General features: G+C 40.8%; 1 protein-coding gene across 1 annotated transcript in view; it reads right to left on the minus strand.

Moving 5' to 3' along the window:
• Ifih1 (interferon induced with helicase C domain 1) overlaps positions 1 to 16,636 on the minus strand; it is a 60,111-nt gene that overhangs the window by 31,410 nt on the left and 12,065 nt on the right. Inside the window, exon 3 of the mRNA XM_074070961.1 lies at positions 15,489 to 15,632. Coding sequence (XP_073927062.1) covers positions 15,489 to 15,632 — 144 coding nt within the window. The remainder of the gene's footprint in view (positions 1 to 15,488; positions 15,633 to 16,636) is intronic.

Raw genomic sequence — 16,636 nt, forward strand, 5'->3', positions numbered from 1 at the left:
ACTCTTCTAGAAAGGCTAGCGTAGTTAGGCAAATTCAGGCAGACGTGAGGAAAGTGTTAGGGACATGTGTATAAAGGGGCCCAGGAAACGCTCTTCACAGGAGACACAAGCCATGATTGCAACACCTTTGCCAACTTCCATGGCCTAAATATTCTCACTTTGGCCAATTTCTAGGTATCAGAATGATGCCAGTATATGTATGGTGTTGCCACTAGGTACCTTCTTCTAATTAAGAATTTTCCTACAGTTATCATCTGAAATGATGCACGTGCATTGTGCCCATATTTTATAATTATTTTTTTGCCTTAGGGAAAGCAACTGTAAAAATCAGAGTTACAGGGACCCATTAACTCTCTTTGATCTTAGAGGTTTTATCTCCTGCCACCCTCTTCCACTAGTGCTCCGCTTTCACCAAACCATTCTCTTCAATGCTTTTTGGGCTTTTGTTAAACCTCCATGTTTGCTCATGATATTCAAGCAGCCTGATATGTTGCCTTCTACCTCGGTTCACCAACCCAGCATAGGACCTTCAAAACTCAGGCAAGATGTCCCATATACTTCCTCTGTAAACTTTCCTGGATTAGTCTTTCTTCTCTCACAAATCTTCTCTCTCCCTACTGTCCTTTTAATGTACATCTTTCACCTCTCTCCTATGAGCTGGTTATTGTTTCTCTTTGGGGCATGTAACTTATTTTCCTGACCTAAATTAGAGAATTTTTGAGGATGAATACAAAAACTCAGTATGATCTCACCAAATCACTTCTCTCTTCCTGATACTCTGGTTTCTAATCCTCATTTACATCCCAGAGTAGAGAAGGTAAGATCTAATAATCAAATTTAAATTAAAATAATCACTTTTGTTAAAACTCCATTAAAAAATAAACTTTAAGTTTCTAGCCATAGATGGATGTCATGAAAATAAATCCATCCTGTATTAACTATACACTAGGGAACTTACTCTCTGATAAAATATCTATATCCTTAATCCCTGAGTATGAATGGTCACCCTTTTAGAGCTTTTATGCAATTGTGAGTCGTATAACTGACCCAGGTAGATCACAGTAGATTTCCAATAAAATATGAATCTATAAAATCCTTTAACAAGCACCAATACCAACATCTCTCTCTGTCTCTCTTTCAATTCAAATTACTCTTTACCTTTGAATTGCCTCGAGTGCTATTAGTTCTCAATAATTAATAACTCAATTTAGAAAACATAGAACTAAAGTAAAGCTATCTTGATTCTAGCCATTCCTGAAACAGTAAGGAGTATCCTGAAACAATATATTATTGTATAGTACTATAGCAATTATCTTTTCCACTTAGGTCTCAAATGTTATGCTATTTATTTCTAGAGAACCTAAAAATCGCTAGATTTCTACAGGTTAGTGATATAGAACATTGTTTTGGTCCTTAAGTGCCAGGATAAATTCTGTGGCACTTCTACAGAAATTAGTATAGGCCAAATCTAAGATTGGACTTTGATCTATAAAAAGGCAAAACAAAACAACAATAACAAAAAAGTGCTGTAACAGATTGGGCCAGGGAGAAGGAGGCTGTTTTATAAAGGTCAATTTTTAAACCCCTCCTACAGAACATGATCTATGCAAAATATATCCACAATGTATTCCAAAGCATAATGTCACCGGATAAACCTAAGGAGTTGAACATATGGGCGAATATGAAAAAGAAGGTATTAAAGTCTGAAAACAAGCAGGTTGGTAAGCTCATTAGCTGGGGTGGAATTTTAAAATCTTCACGTGAACGAATATATAAATCAAAATATACACAAGCACTCACAGTCATGCGCACTATGTATTCACACATGGCGTGCTCTGCAGTTACACTGGAATCTTCCACAGCGGAACAGACACATTCCACTCTTTATAAGTGTAAAAGCGCCCTCTGCTGGCCAACCTGAGGTATTTGCACTCCTAGATTCACAACACTGAGTTCTCACATAGAATGATGAAAGAAGTTTCTGGGATTTTTCTGTTCAATTCTGCATAAAAGTAAGTTTATTCCAAATACAATAAATTTCACTTAGTTTTAAGCCTCATTCACTTTATCCATGTTTAGTATTCACTGATAATATTTACTTATTATTCTATTTTTAGTATTAACTTTTAAAATAGTATAACAAAAAGGTGCATGTAAAATAACTTCTGTTTTGACAAAGCAGTAATAGAAAATCAATAAAAATGACTGCACATCAATTCTTCTGTAATTTTACAGAATTAAAGCAATCCATAGAATTTTTTATTTGCTATACTTAAACTATTTTTAACAGAAGAAAACAAACATGGGTTTTATGTTCTTCTGATATTTTTTCAAGGAAGTGTGGTCTAAAGAAACACCAAAGTTCTGTAATTTTTTTTGTTATAAAATGACCAGTGGCTTTGAAAAGCAGAATTAATATCTCCATCATTAAAAACCCACTTATAGTCTGGGAAATGTTCAAATGTTGTTAACAAATTATTGTCTTAATTTGGAAGAGAATAATTTTTTTAAAAAATTCTTTCGGTATATTTTAACTACTAACTACCTTCTTTATGGGAATCAGTTGATTGTGGATATGGAGTGAAAAAGAGGAAAAAATATCAGTCTCCAGTGTGCAGACAGGACAAAAGCACCCTGCAGAACTGTCAGGAGAAGGGGAGATGTGATTGAAATTGGGTTCAGGTCGAGCCACTACTACTAATAGAAGTGTCTAGGCGTGTTAAGGAGTAAAAGATACTAAAAAGGCAACGTGAAGAATCTTTACATTACAGCTGCAAAAATGTAACAGTGTGTGGATGCACAGACTACTATATATTGGAAAATATGTAAACTGGCTCAGCAATAATAATTAGAGATTTCTTAATTAAAAATTACAAGTGGTTTGTCACATTTTTCTTTACGTGAATAAAAAATAATATTTACAGAATGAATGCAGTAGTGAGTTTCTTTCAATGTTACTCTGGAAACAATTTGAAATATTAACCCAAAATATTGGAATTCAAAGTACAGATTATACATTATCAACAACAAGAAAATGCACACAAAATTGTGAAAATGCATATTAGAAACTATTTGTTTCCTTTTATTTTTATTATGATAGTTAATTCCAAGAATGCCTATGTAGGAAAACTCCTTCTATATTAAACTTTGCAGCAAAAACGTCAATAAAAAAACTCCTTGAGAGTCTAAATTAGGTGTAAAAAACAAACAAACAACAAACAAAAAAGTAAAACCTCCAACAACTGGGTATGGTGCTACATGTCTATAATCCCAGCACTCAGGAGGCAGAGGCAGGAGGATCATGAGTTTGAGGCCAGCCTGGGCTAACTTCTCCAGGCTTTACAAGTTATTTTCATCACTGAGTCTTGGTTCTTAAGATCAAGTAATGAAGAGATACTTGGAATGATCCATAGCATTTATCACCAGCAGAGTCTAAAGCAACACTTGGAGCACAGCACTCTGTTTACGTATATATAACCCTCTGCTGCTGTTCTGGAACAGCCAGAATGTGTAGTCTAACCCACACCAAAGGCACGTGAGAGCTCTACATATCATAAGGGTCCTATGAACTAGAAGCCCCCTGTGAACTGAATGGGGTCCTCGGATTCCTGTCCAGTTTACTATACTTTGCATGTCCTCAGCCTCTCACCTGACTTAATACTCTTTACTTCTCTTTCACAGCACTTGCTGGGAGTGCAGGTGGAAGGTGACTGCCCTGTGCCTGACACCACAGGGAAGGGGTACTGAAGCCTTCTCTGTTGTGTTTCCCACTGTATGCACAGCACTGAAACAGATGCCTGGCACAGGACAGGAGTGTGGTAAATATTTCTTAAGTAAAATAAGTGAAAGAAAGGGAAGCAGGGTGGTTTAATAAAAAGGGAGGAGTGGGGAAAGGTACCCAAGAAGAAAAAACAGCAAAATAAAACCTTTCTAGTCCCCATGGCCATTATTAAGATAAAGATTTCCTCACAAGATGTTAAGTTTTTTAAAAAAAGGCTTATATTAAAGAATAAAAAGAGAAAAGAAATTTAAAACTCTTGCCTTTAATTTGTCCACTTTGAAACTCAAGACTAGATAAATTGCAAGCTGATGGGAAGCACCTGGTAACTTTTGAGGAAAGCCCTCATTTGAGATGCAGGATATCTCCCAACCTCAGTTCTAGTGTGGATTTACAGCACTGTTAGTAATCTACAGAAATGCCAGGTAGCCCATTAGGAAAGTTTATTAAAACACAAAATCCCACAGTCAGAGAAAGGAGATGGCATTCCTATAGAATCATAATTTCTGAAGGAGAGTACAGGTGCTTAAGTGAAAAAAAAAGTCCTGTAGCATTCAGGTTGAAAGGCTTTGCCATTCTATACATTAAACCTGCACCAGTGCTGGGAGGAAAGCAGACTCTCAGGGCCCACTCCTATTTACTGAATCAGAATCCGCATCTCAATAAGACCCCTCCTCCAGGTGGTTCATTTGAACATCAAAGCCCCAGAAGTAGTGCACTAAAAAAATACTTTGAAGACACTGAAAAACAAATAGTGTTTATTCTCTCTCTTATGGGAAAATGGGGAAAAAATGACCTGAAAGTAGTGACAGAAAGGTGTGTAGAGGGAAGTGGAAAAGAGGAGGTGGGATGGGGACAGGAGAAAGGTGGATGGTCTTGTACAATGTGTATGTATATGGAAATTCCACAGTAAACCTATCAATATGTACAATTAATATGCTAGTAATTGTAATTTTAGTCTGTTATAAAGAGACTAAAATGCCAGCAAACATAAAAACATTAGTATTATTTATGTCAAAAGATTGATATCCTATATGTTTCAATAGGCCACATAAAGCAGCAAGAATAATATAAACATATGTAGGGGTTCTTTTCAGATTTTTTTTTTTTAATGGCAACACTGGGGTTTGAAGTCAGGGCCTTATGCTTGCTGAGCAGGTACTCTTACAGCTTGAGTTACTCTGCCAGCCAAGAATATAAATATACTAATAGGAAAACTAATATGTAATCAATGACAAAAAAGAGATTGAACTTGCAAAACTCTTTTTAGTAGAAATCAGAAAATTCAAATAACAAAATCATCATTTTTAATAGCAACCAAATTGGCAAAGATTGAAAATGGTGCTATCACTTCTCACTCTTTCCTGAGTAGAAAAGACTCAGGGAAATAGTCTCTTAAAAAGCATGTAAATTAGTACTTGTTCCAGGGTGAAATTCAATGTTAAGTACTAAATGTGCCAAAATTGTATAAATTGTTTGACCCAGAAATTCCTATTAAATATTATTTATTTATTCCTTTCTTTCATTCATGGTGCTGGGGATTGAACCCAGGTTCTTGCACATGTGGCAAGTAGTTTGCCACTGAGCCATACCTTCAGACCACATATAATATGCATTTAATAAGTAAACTGAGACACAAGTACAGAGGGTTATCAAGGCATTATTGATGATGGAGTAAGTTGTAACATAGTAAATATTTAACAATTGGTTAATTAATTATACTACAGCCAGATAGTGGAACTATTATTTAGTCATTAAAAATCATACTGTAGTACAATGTCTAATGTACATGGGAGAAGTGCCATTATACATACACATCCAGGTTTGTAGACAAGAATAGTCACTTACCCAAATGCTATGCATAACCTCACTGCTGTGGGCAATGGGTGACTTTCTGCAGTGTGGCTGTGCTACTTTTGTAAGTAGAAATAATATACTGTGCAGTGGTATGCTAGAGCTAGTTTATACTAGCTCACAAGAGCCAATTGTTAAATTTTCAGCAATTTATGTGAACTAATTGTTAAATATTGCTGAAGGGCAGACTGTGGGAGGTCCATGTGGGAGGCCCAAAGATGGTGAATAGCCAGGGGGAGAAACCCCATCTCCTTTCCAAGAGATACCTGTTCGTGCCAAAATCCCGCACCAAAACATACTCCTCTCACTGGCAATAAAAAACTATAAAACCTGACATCCAACTCAACTCAGGGGATACTGGATTCTGGGTCCCACTGCATATCTCTCCATGCAGCCGTTTCTATGGCTTTTCTAGAAATAAAATTCCTTTGATCTTTGCTGAGTTCCTGCCTTTGATTTCTATCTAAGCATGGAAGGAAGAGTCTCACCTTCCAAGAATTCTAGCACATCATCTGGTGAGCACAAAGGGGCCTCTTCTTCATCTGAGGTTGGCATAGGCTGCACCAAACTGGAGGGGACTACCTAGGAAGTGGCAGTGGTCATTTGGCACTCTGGTGGAGTCTGCCCTCCAGGAGAGCTCCCCCACTCATAGCTAAGCTGTGGTGGAACTCTCAGACCAAATTCTCTCCCTCTCTCTCTCTCTCTCTGTCTCTTGTTAAGGAGGGCCTCTCTCTTGGGAATCTGGGGAAAAGCTCCTAGCCCACTGTAGCTATTAGGCAGGCAACCTGAGAGATCAGGGGCTTATACTAGGCAGAACTGCCAATGGAACATGGGCAGAGCTGAAACCTCAGTGTTCTAAGGCTTTTCCCTCAACTTTTGGTTTCCCTTTTTTTTTTTCTTTCCCAAGTATGTCAGAATGAGTGGCTGTCCCTTCTGCCCTAGGCAACAGTGGGTCTCCTTCTTTTACCACATTTATATTGAGACTAACCCAGTCCCAACTCGGGAACTCATTGCCCAATTATGCCCCTGGAGGGATCCCTTTCCCTTTTGTAATCCCTTCTTGGGCTGGACTCATTTGCTTAAAGCCTTGCCCAATCTCCACTGCGATATAAATTAGACATTTGACAGAACATCCACTGGTGCCAAGCCCCCAAGCCAGGAGTAGTGCTTTTTCTGGGTTCCTCCACAAGGCTGTTCCCATAGTAGTTTTCTCCTCCTTCTTTCTTTATCGACATGAGGCCCATCTCCTCCCTCCTGAGGCTAAAGTTTATCAGAGATATCTTCTATGTGGGGACATTGGGCTGCTACAAGACAGCCCCAGCCCCATCCCCACTAGAGTCCTCTCCTTTTCCATGCTGGCCCTTTTGGTGCTATGGATCCCTTCTATAAGAGAGTCCTTTTTGAGCTAAATGCCTTTGCCACCTGGCAGTGGATGAGGACCTGGGTCACAGAACTAATAAAAAGAAAATTGATCAGGGTCATGCCAGTAGAGTGGCTCCAACCTGGATAGACCCAAATGTGTTCCCCATGACCTTAGCCACAGGTGGCAGTGGAAGGAGTGCACGGGAGGGAGGGATACCCTCTCTCACATAGAGGATCTCACCTGGGGACACCTGGGTAAAAGGAGAACACTCCTCTTAGGGTGGTCAATTTTCCTGTGTCTCTTTTAGATGGGGAATCAAGCTTCCAGGATCCTGGAAGGATTCCCCCTGCCCCCTTTGACTGCTTACTAAAACATTGATCCAGAAAATCTTCAACAGAAGCAACTCAAGTTTTATTGCGCCCAGGCCTTGCTCCACTCTGGGAGACCAGGAAAAGTGGCCAGAAGAGGGGAGCATTAACTACAATACCATTCTTCAATTACATATATTCTGTAGAAAGGAGAGGAAGTGGACTGAAGTCCCATATGTCCAAGTTTTCTTTTCCTACCCAGAGTGGCTGGATGAATGCAGACCATGGTGACACTTTACAAAAAGCCTCCAGGCTCCTTTGAGGAACCAAGAACCTGAAAAACCATCTGATGCCCAAGGGCCACCAATAGTGTCAAAGGGGGCCTCTGCTGTGACAGAAGTCAAATCTCCACCCTGAGGGAATCAGTTGATGCTACCACAGCTCCCCCTCTACCCTAACTCAGGACATGTAGTCTTACTGGTGAGCTGGTTAGGCCCCACACCACTGCTAGAAACTAAGGCCTCTATCCCCTTCCTGCCAAGCAGAGCCCCAACCACTGGTCCTCCATCACCAATCCCTTCCAGTCAATACCCCCTTACCCAGTCACCTCACACCCCTGACATCATCCCACAGGACTCTACCCCCTCTAGTTAATCCCTGAAGGGGATAGAGCTCATGCTCCTTTTAGATTAAGTAAGCCTAAGGAAATAAGAAAGGATTTAGGAAGTTATACTGAAAACCCAGATCAGTACATTCAGGCATTCAGGGAAGTCAGCCAAAATTTTGAGCTGAGTTGGAAAGATGATATTATTATTTCAGACCCTCACTTCCCTGGAGAAACAGTGAGTCCTAGATCAGGCAGTGGCAGCTGGGGATGATTATCACCCAGATAAATGTGGCCCTATGGGCCTCTCTTCAGACAGGGCCCTCAGAGGAGGAGGGGGAAGGAGGACAGGGACACTGGATACCTAAAAGGAAATCCTGATTCCCAGTTCCCACAGGGGATCAGGCAATGCCTAGATCTGATCCTAATTGGAACCCTGAGAGTGACAAGGATGAATGGACCCATAACCACTTCATCCACTGCATTCTTGAGGGATTAAGAAGGGCCAAAGTGCAACCCGTTAATTACTCCAAAGTCATGGTTGTACAACAAGAACCCCTAGAAAACCCAGTAGCCTTCCTACAGATACTGAAGGATGCCCTACAAAAACATACCAACATTGTACTGGAATCACAGGAGGTAGAAATTGTCCTAAAGGATAAATTCCTCACTCAATCAGCTCCATATATTTGTAGAAGTCTCCAAAACCTGGTGGCTGAAGGGAGCAGAAATCTGGACAAATTGGTCTATGTAGTCACATCCATATACTGTAATAGGGACTTAAAAAAAGAAAGAAAAAGGACCTGGAAAAGGAAAAGAGGAAGGATAGATGGCAGGAGTCTCTGATTGCAGTGCTCTGAGATCTGGATTCCCCCAGGGCCCAGTCCAAACCCATGGATATGTTTTCAATGTGGACAAGAGGGCCACTTTAAGAGGGAGGGTCCTGAGAAGAAGCCACATCCAGGATCCTGCCCCATGTACCGGGGAAATCTTTGGAAGGCAAACGTCTTCGGTTCCCAAAGGGACTGAGGGCAGAGCCTCCCACCCAGTGATGGGTTCTGGGTCCTCCATCCAGGCTCCTGTGACCACCATAAGACCAGAGGAGCCCCAGATGGTACTCAGCATCGAAAAGCACAAGGTCAGACTCCTCATCAATACAGGAGCCAGCTTTTTGGCTATTCCTTTCTCTCCTGTACCCAGGTCCTCCAAGAAAATTACTGTTTGAGCATATTGGGCCAACCTTTAGAGTATTATTTCACTAAGCCTCTAGACTGCTTCTGGGAAATCTCCACTTCTGTCACTCCCTTTCAATTGTCCCAGGAACCCCTACTTCTCTGCTCAGGTGAGACCTTCTATCTAAATTGGGGATCCAGCTCTTTTTACCACTAGGGGAGTACTTTTGATTGTCCCTGGTAGAGGAACAAGTATATGGATATGTGGATGGGTGGACATACTGTGCGATGGGCACAGATGGTGGTCCCAGTCCTAATTCATCTCAAGGACCTCTCTCAGTTTTCCCATCAAAAACAATATCCCTTCCTTAAGACAGGAAGGTAAGGAGGGGCTAATTCTCATAATCAAAGACTTAAAGAGACAGGAAATGCTAATAGAATGCTCCAGCTCATATAATACTACTATTTTCAGGGTCAGGAAGGGACCTAACAAATGGAGGCTAGTCCAGGATCTCTACCTGATCAATGAAACAGTAGTGCCTCTCCACCCTGTAGTTCCAAATCCCTACATGCTTCTAGCTCAAACACTCCCGGGTACTGCTTACTACTGTGTCCTGAACTTAAAGGACACCTTCTTTTGCATTCCCTTGCACCCTGAAAGTCAATCTATCTTTGCCTTTGACAACCCCACACAAAAGGCTGAACAAGTCACCTGGACTGTCCTCTCTCAGGGATTCAGATACAGCCCCATCTCTTTGTGTTGGCTCTAACCGAAGATTTGGCAGAGTGGCAATATCCACAAGCTACTTTGCTACAATATGTAGATGGCCTCCAGCTCTGTGGACCAACTGAGCCTGTCATTTTGTGAGCCACTGAATCCTTACTAAACTTCTTAACAGATAGAGGTTATACAATCTCTAAAGAAAAAGCCCAGTTCTAGTGTCATTCTAGAGTTACATATTTAGATCTTGACCCAGAGAAGGAGATGAGGGCTCTAGGAGAAGAAAGAATCCATCTGATCCTGACATTTCCTCTAACTAAGACTCTAAAACAATTGCTCCATTGGCCTTTTGGGGGGGGTGGGGGTCACAGGATACTGTAGAATTTGGATCCTGGGAATGCAGACCTAGTCAGACCCTTATATCAAATCCTTAAGGAAGTGCAGAAGGACCCCCAGCCTTTTATTGAATGTGATGACCAGTTTAAAAAGGCTCTTATGACAACTCCAGTCCTGGGTCTCCTGGTATAGGACAAGCTTCAATTATATAAGGAAGAACAGGCTCTGGGAGTGGTGACTCAGCTCCAGGGCACCACTTCCCAGTCAGTAGGCTACTTAGATCAGCTAGCCAAGGGGTGGCCAGGATTCCTTTGGGTAGCCGCTGCAGTTAGCCTTCTAGTGCCTGAAGCTCAAAAACTTGTCCTTAACCGGCCCCTGACAGTTCACACCCCACATGACCTAGGAGGAATTTGAAATGCAAAAGGAGGACTTTGGCTATCTGAGAGCCATCTATTTAAATACCAGGTCCAGCTGCTGGGAGGGACAGAAATAACTTTAAGGACTTGTCAGAGCCTAAGCCCTGCATCTCTTCTACCAGAGACATGGAGGGGATCCTGAACACTTTTTTGAGTTGGTGTTTATGGAAAATCATGCTGCCAGACGTGAATTGACCAATCAGCCCTTAGAAGAGCCAGATCTAGAATTATACACTGATTGCAGCTCCTTTGCCAAAAATGGCATCAGACATGCAATGTTTGCAGTTGTGACATAATTTTGCACCCTCCAATCAGGTCTTCTTCATCCTAATACAAGTACCCAATTGGCAGAATTAGTGGCCCTAACAGAAGCCCTAAAACTGTCAAAAGACCAGAGAGTCAACATCTACACAGATTCTAAGTATGCCTTCCTGATCCTACATGCTCATGCAGCTATCACGAAGGAAAGGGGAATGCTAACTACCACAGGCTTAGACATGCTTGCAACATACTAGCTCTCCTAGATGCTGTTCTGTTGACTAAAGAGGTCCCTGTGATTCATTGTAGAGGTCACCAAAAAGGGGAAGATAAGATAGCAAAGGGAAACAAAGCAGCTGACGAGGCAGTTGAACAGGCAGCCATGCAGGAATATACAGCTGGTCCTCTTTTCTGGGAAGGGACTCTTCTCCCCGTGGAGAGACCACAATATTGGTCATAGGAAAGTAAACAAGCCTCAGACCAAGGGTACCAGTTGGATCACTGGGGCTGGTGGGTGTCCCCTGGAGGAAAGTTATGGCTCCCTGAGGCACTCCAATGGAAAATTCTTGAGACTCTCCATCAACTTTACCATTTGGGCTTAGACAAAATGTTTGGGGGGGACTAAATTAAGGGACACTGCCCAGCAAGTTGTTCAGGGATGTGAAATGTGCCAGAGAAATAATCCAAATATTAAAAGACTCTAGGTGCTAGGGCACAGAGACAGGGTCCTATCCCGGAGAAGACTGGCATTAGACTTTACTCATATGCCAGGGAGACCTAAATCAAAACTACTGTTAATATTGATGGATATGTTTACTGAATGGGTAGAGGACTTTCCTTACAGTACAGAACGTGTGAAAGAGGTGGTCTGAGTTTTAATCACAGAGATAATCCCCTGGTTTGGTCTCCCCAAAAACCTTCAAAGTGATAACAATCCTGCATCTAAGGCAGAAGTAACTCAAGGACTTTCTGGAGCACAGAATACCATCTTCACTGTGCCTAGCATCTCCAATCATCTGGAAAAGTAGAAAAAGTGAATGAACTTTTAAATAGACACTTGACTAAATTGGGCCAGGAAACCCACTCCCCTGGACTAAGCTCCTCCCTATTGCTCTCATAAGGCTCAGAAACACCCTGGGCAAGCAAACACTGACCCCTTTTAAATCTCTAGAAGCAGGTCTTTCCTAACCAATGACCTCCTTGACCAAGAGAATGCTCAGTTAATCTCACATGTCACTCCTCAACTTACTAAATTCCAACAAGCACTCTCGGAGATCAAACAAGCCAGCCCCAGGGAGGATATAAATAGACCTCCTTTAAGGTCTCCAAATCCAACCTGGGACTTAAACATCCCTCCTTGAGAGGGGCCATATCCAGTCATTCTGTCTACCTCCATGGCAGTGCAAGTGGCTGGCCTGAATTCCTGGATCCATCATTCGAGAGTCAAGGTCTGGAATCCCTTTATGACATCTCATCTCAATCTCTGGACACAGAGTGAGAGCCTGCCTGCCTCTCATGCAAACTTTTGGATGGATTAAAACTGCTGTTCAAAAAGAAAATACCTACAGATACAGATAAGTCACCTCCATGAGACCTCATGATCCAAACTTCAATACCTCTTAATCAGTCTATTCGTTCTGTTAGTAATTACAAATGGAATGGAAGTAGCTGATACAGCCCTTCTAATTGGGCTGGAGCTCAAAAAGAAGCATTAGCATGTTCCTTTTATTTGCTAGCTATGTTGTGATAGGGCTTGTCTTCTGGGTACGCTAGTACTCCTATATGAAAAGAGCTACAGCCCTTCATGGGAGGCCAACGGGTTTTTAAACCTCTCTTGAGCATTTGCCCTTCCCAAATTCCCACTACAGGACAGCTGCATTTGCTATGAGAGACCGACAGCTGCTCACCTGCCGGCATGGGTCTTATTAAATTTTACTCATGGTCCTCTCCCTTCTTCAATATTCAGGCAAGATAACTTCTATGTCATGGTAACTCTTACAGGGACCCCATGGAAGAACCAACCTACTATGCCTCACTCTTGGCTTGGGTTCATTTCTTAGGCAAAAATTTGGATGTTTAATGTCTCTTTCCCAGACAGCTATACACCAGCCTGTTATTCATCACATAAATTAAAAATAAAAGCCCTAGGGCCTATTCCCCAAAGAAAGGACTTGTTTGACTTCACAAACCTAAACAGGGACTATCATCTGGCAACCAGCTGTGCTGTATGAATAACTCTAAGGACCCTACTTTTATGAGTCCCAATGTGCTTAGGGCTAGTGCTTATAATGGGAGCCTTGTTTCCAATCTGACCAAGTCTTCAAACCTCACTGGTAAAAATTCTTATTGCATACTTGCTACTGGTCATCACCAATGCAGCTTAATGAAAAATACAAAGGTGTTTAAAAAAAAAAACAAAAAAACCTGTATAACTCTGCCTTGCTACCTCTGTGCTTCTATCTTTCACCAGCAGTGTTTCCAGGAGATTCCTCTCAGGCCCAGGCTAACAACATCCAAGGGATTTTATGCTTGAGGAAGGATATAGGTTTGTGGAAAAGTCACAAAAAAAGGACTGGGTATGGGAACTGTTATGTCCACAGCCAAATCATACTCATGGAAATTGGGCAATTGCCCAGCTTTGCTCAATCCTGAGCATGTCTCTTTTTGGAATAATACCATAATACAACAGACTGAATTTTCCCAATGAACAGGAATAAGTTCCCATAGGAATAAAGGAGAGATTACTCTAATAGTTTTAGGGATAATGGTATTAATTGCAGCCCTGGATGGAATAAACTATGGGGTGATTGCCAACCATTTAACTATGAAAAACCTGACCAAAGTAGTAAAAGTCACCTCAGATCAGGTGGGCCTTTCCTTGCCTGTATGGACCACCACATAGCCCTGGATTTTCTTTTGACTAAACAAGGAGGGGTATGTGCCATCACCAGTACTTCCTGCGGCACAAATATAAATACTTCAGGCATCGTAGAGGAACATGCAGACTACATTTTCCAACAGGCTAAGTATCTCTGGGAACAATCCCTCAAAACTCAGGTATCCACACAGGTATGGGATCAAATAAAATCCTGGTTCCCCTCTAAGACATGGTTCCTACCCTTTCTGTGTCCTATAGTTGTCATTATTCTCTTACTTGTGTTTGGGCCTTGCATTCTAAACTTACTTGTTAAGTTTGTTTCCTCTCACATGCAATCCATCAAACTACAGATGCTAATAACCCCTCTTGTGGTCAGCCCTGATGCATCCGGGCCCTTCATTGCCCCCTTTCAACAAGAAGTAGTTACTGAATAGACTTCATTGTCTCTGTTCCTAACAGCAGTTAGGGTGATCATTGAAAGGTGGGGACTTAAAAGGGCAGACGGTGGGAGGTCCACATGTTCCTCAAAGATGGGGGGGGGGCGGGGGGAGAAACCCTCCCCCTCCTTCCCAAGAGATACCTGTTTACACCAAAATCTTCACTTCACACCGAAACATACTCCTCTCTTGGCAATAGAAAACTCTAAAACCTGATTCCAATCTGACTCAGGGGACTGGCAGTTTCTGGGTCCCACCACACACCTCTCTGTGTGGACTTTTCTATTGTTTCTCTGCAAATAAAATTCCTTTGATCTTTGCTTGAGTTTCTGCCTTTGATTTCTAAGCACAGAACAAAGACTCTCACCACCCAAGAATTCCAGAGCAACAATAGCCACCTTCCGAAAGTCAAATTAGGTAAATTTACAATACAACAAATTACATTGAAAAAGGTAGCAAATGCTTAAAACTTATCATTTCTTAATCATGTTAGTAGATCTCACTCCTAAGGATGCTATCTGTATAGTGGAAATGCTGTGCAATGGTCTGCTACTGTCCACGTCTCCCCAACTTTGTGCATCTGCTACTGTCCACATCTTCCCAACTTTGTGCCCTGTAACTTTATGTTGGAGGCATAAAATAATCCATAGTGGGAATAAATCAGGGCTTTCTTTTTTTTTTCCCCCAAGAGAGTCAGCACATCACAGACTTTAAGCAACTATTTCTTGTGAAAATAGAATGTGGCCCTTTTGGAGGGAAGGGAAGAGTAGGATTTTTCTATCATGAGTATGTTGGAGAGGGGGAAAATAATCAATTTGCTTTGTCCAGGACTGTTTCCATATCAAAAAGGTAGAAAGTGGTCTTTAGTCCTCACACCAGTTAGTTACTGTTCAAGCCAAACCCATTCATCTTTTTTTAAAAATCATCATTGGTTTTGTTCTCCATGATCCCGAAGAACCTCCCTGAGACATTCCAGTCTGTAAAAGAGGGGAAAGGACAATGGTCCTATTCAATTTAGGGGTCTGGGGATGAATTAAATTGATGAATTTGAAAGTATTTTGGAATCCGTAACACATAGCACATGCTTATGTTAGCTACCATATTAGAATGACCAAGGATTTCTTAGAAAGTAAAATTTAAAGGAAATATCTTCATATTTATAATACATATTCCCTCATTTTAAAGACATTTAAGCCTAAGAAAAATTATTCATAATTTCACCTTCTTTAAAAATATTATTTTAATAAAAATGCTTACAAACTCCAGTGCCCAAATTTCCCCATGTTTGATAGATCCTGATGTTATAAGTGATTTTTCTGGAAGTAATAATTAGTGTGTATAAAGTACCTACATGTTGCAGTACCTGAAACTACAGAAGAATCTGCAAAAGATGACTCTGGTGAATTGTTGTCCGTGCCTGAGACCTCTTTCTCTGGATTTAGCTGACCCATAGTTGAAAGAAGTGGTTCGTTAACTCCAGGACCATCTTCATGGGATGTTTCAGTCTCTGTGAATAAAAGTAGATTGTAAGTGATAGTGCAAGGTAAGTTTTTATACAGCACATACAACTGTTATTGTTAAATTGAAGACAAAGAAAGGTTACCTGTACACCCTTAAATTCATTAGAATTCTGAAAAGAAAACTCATTGATTTGCAATGCAAATTTTTATACAATATAAATAGTTGCTGCTGCTATTTTGTAAACAAAACCAAGGTCCCTTATAGAGGTTTGCTGTAATATACTTTAAAATTTTGACCTGGAATGTGTTTTGTTATGATACAATACACAATACTTTCAGTATGAACACAGAGAGTAAGTTTTTGTAACACTCAAACTATCTAAAAATCCTGTACAAGAAAAGTGAGATGATTTCCTGTCTGACCATTATCTTTAGGAAGTAAGTCACTGACTCAGTGATTCAAAGCTACATTTAAGGCTGAATTAATGAAAATGCAAATTTAGTAGTTTTTCTTTAGCTTGTGCTCTTGCCATTTTGTTCTCTCACTATATGTTCTACACAAGATGTACATCTGCTTTAATGTCAGACTAAATTCTTGTATTCTGAATTCCTGAGGATTTCTTTTAATTCAATAAAATATTCTTTATCCTTTCTTTCTTCTTTGGCCATTCCTCCCTTTCCTGCTTTGCAGCCTTCAACCAATGTACATTCAGTGTTTTATTAAGGGACAAGTGGGGTACAAAGAAATGCAAGGCTTTCTGTTCTTTCTGAAATTGCAATCTGTCAGAGAAGTCTGATGCCATAAAGAAAATTTCTTAAAGTGTCATTAAAGAATAAGGGGAAAATGGGCCCAACTTTGTGTGCAGAATTTCCCAAAGTAAACAGTTGTGACTCAGACAAGAAGTCAATTTAACAATGTTTACAGCCAAGTATTAAGTGTGTTTAGGGATTATAATTATAATACTCAATCTCCTTTGTGTTTACTGTAAAGTGCTTTATATATATTAAATCATTTAACCCTCAAAATAATTCCAGGTGGTAAGTAATATTA

This window comes from Castor canadensis, chromosome 4 (genome assembly GCF_047511655.1).
Source record: "Castor canadensis chromosome 4, mCasCan1.hap1v2, whole genome shotgun sequence".
NCBI classification, from domain to species: domain Eukaryota; kingdom Metazoa; phylum Chordata; class Mammalia; order Rodentia; family Castoridae; genus Castor; species Castor canadensis.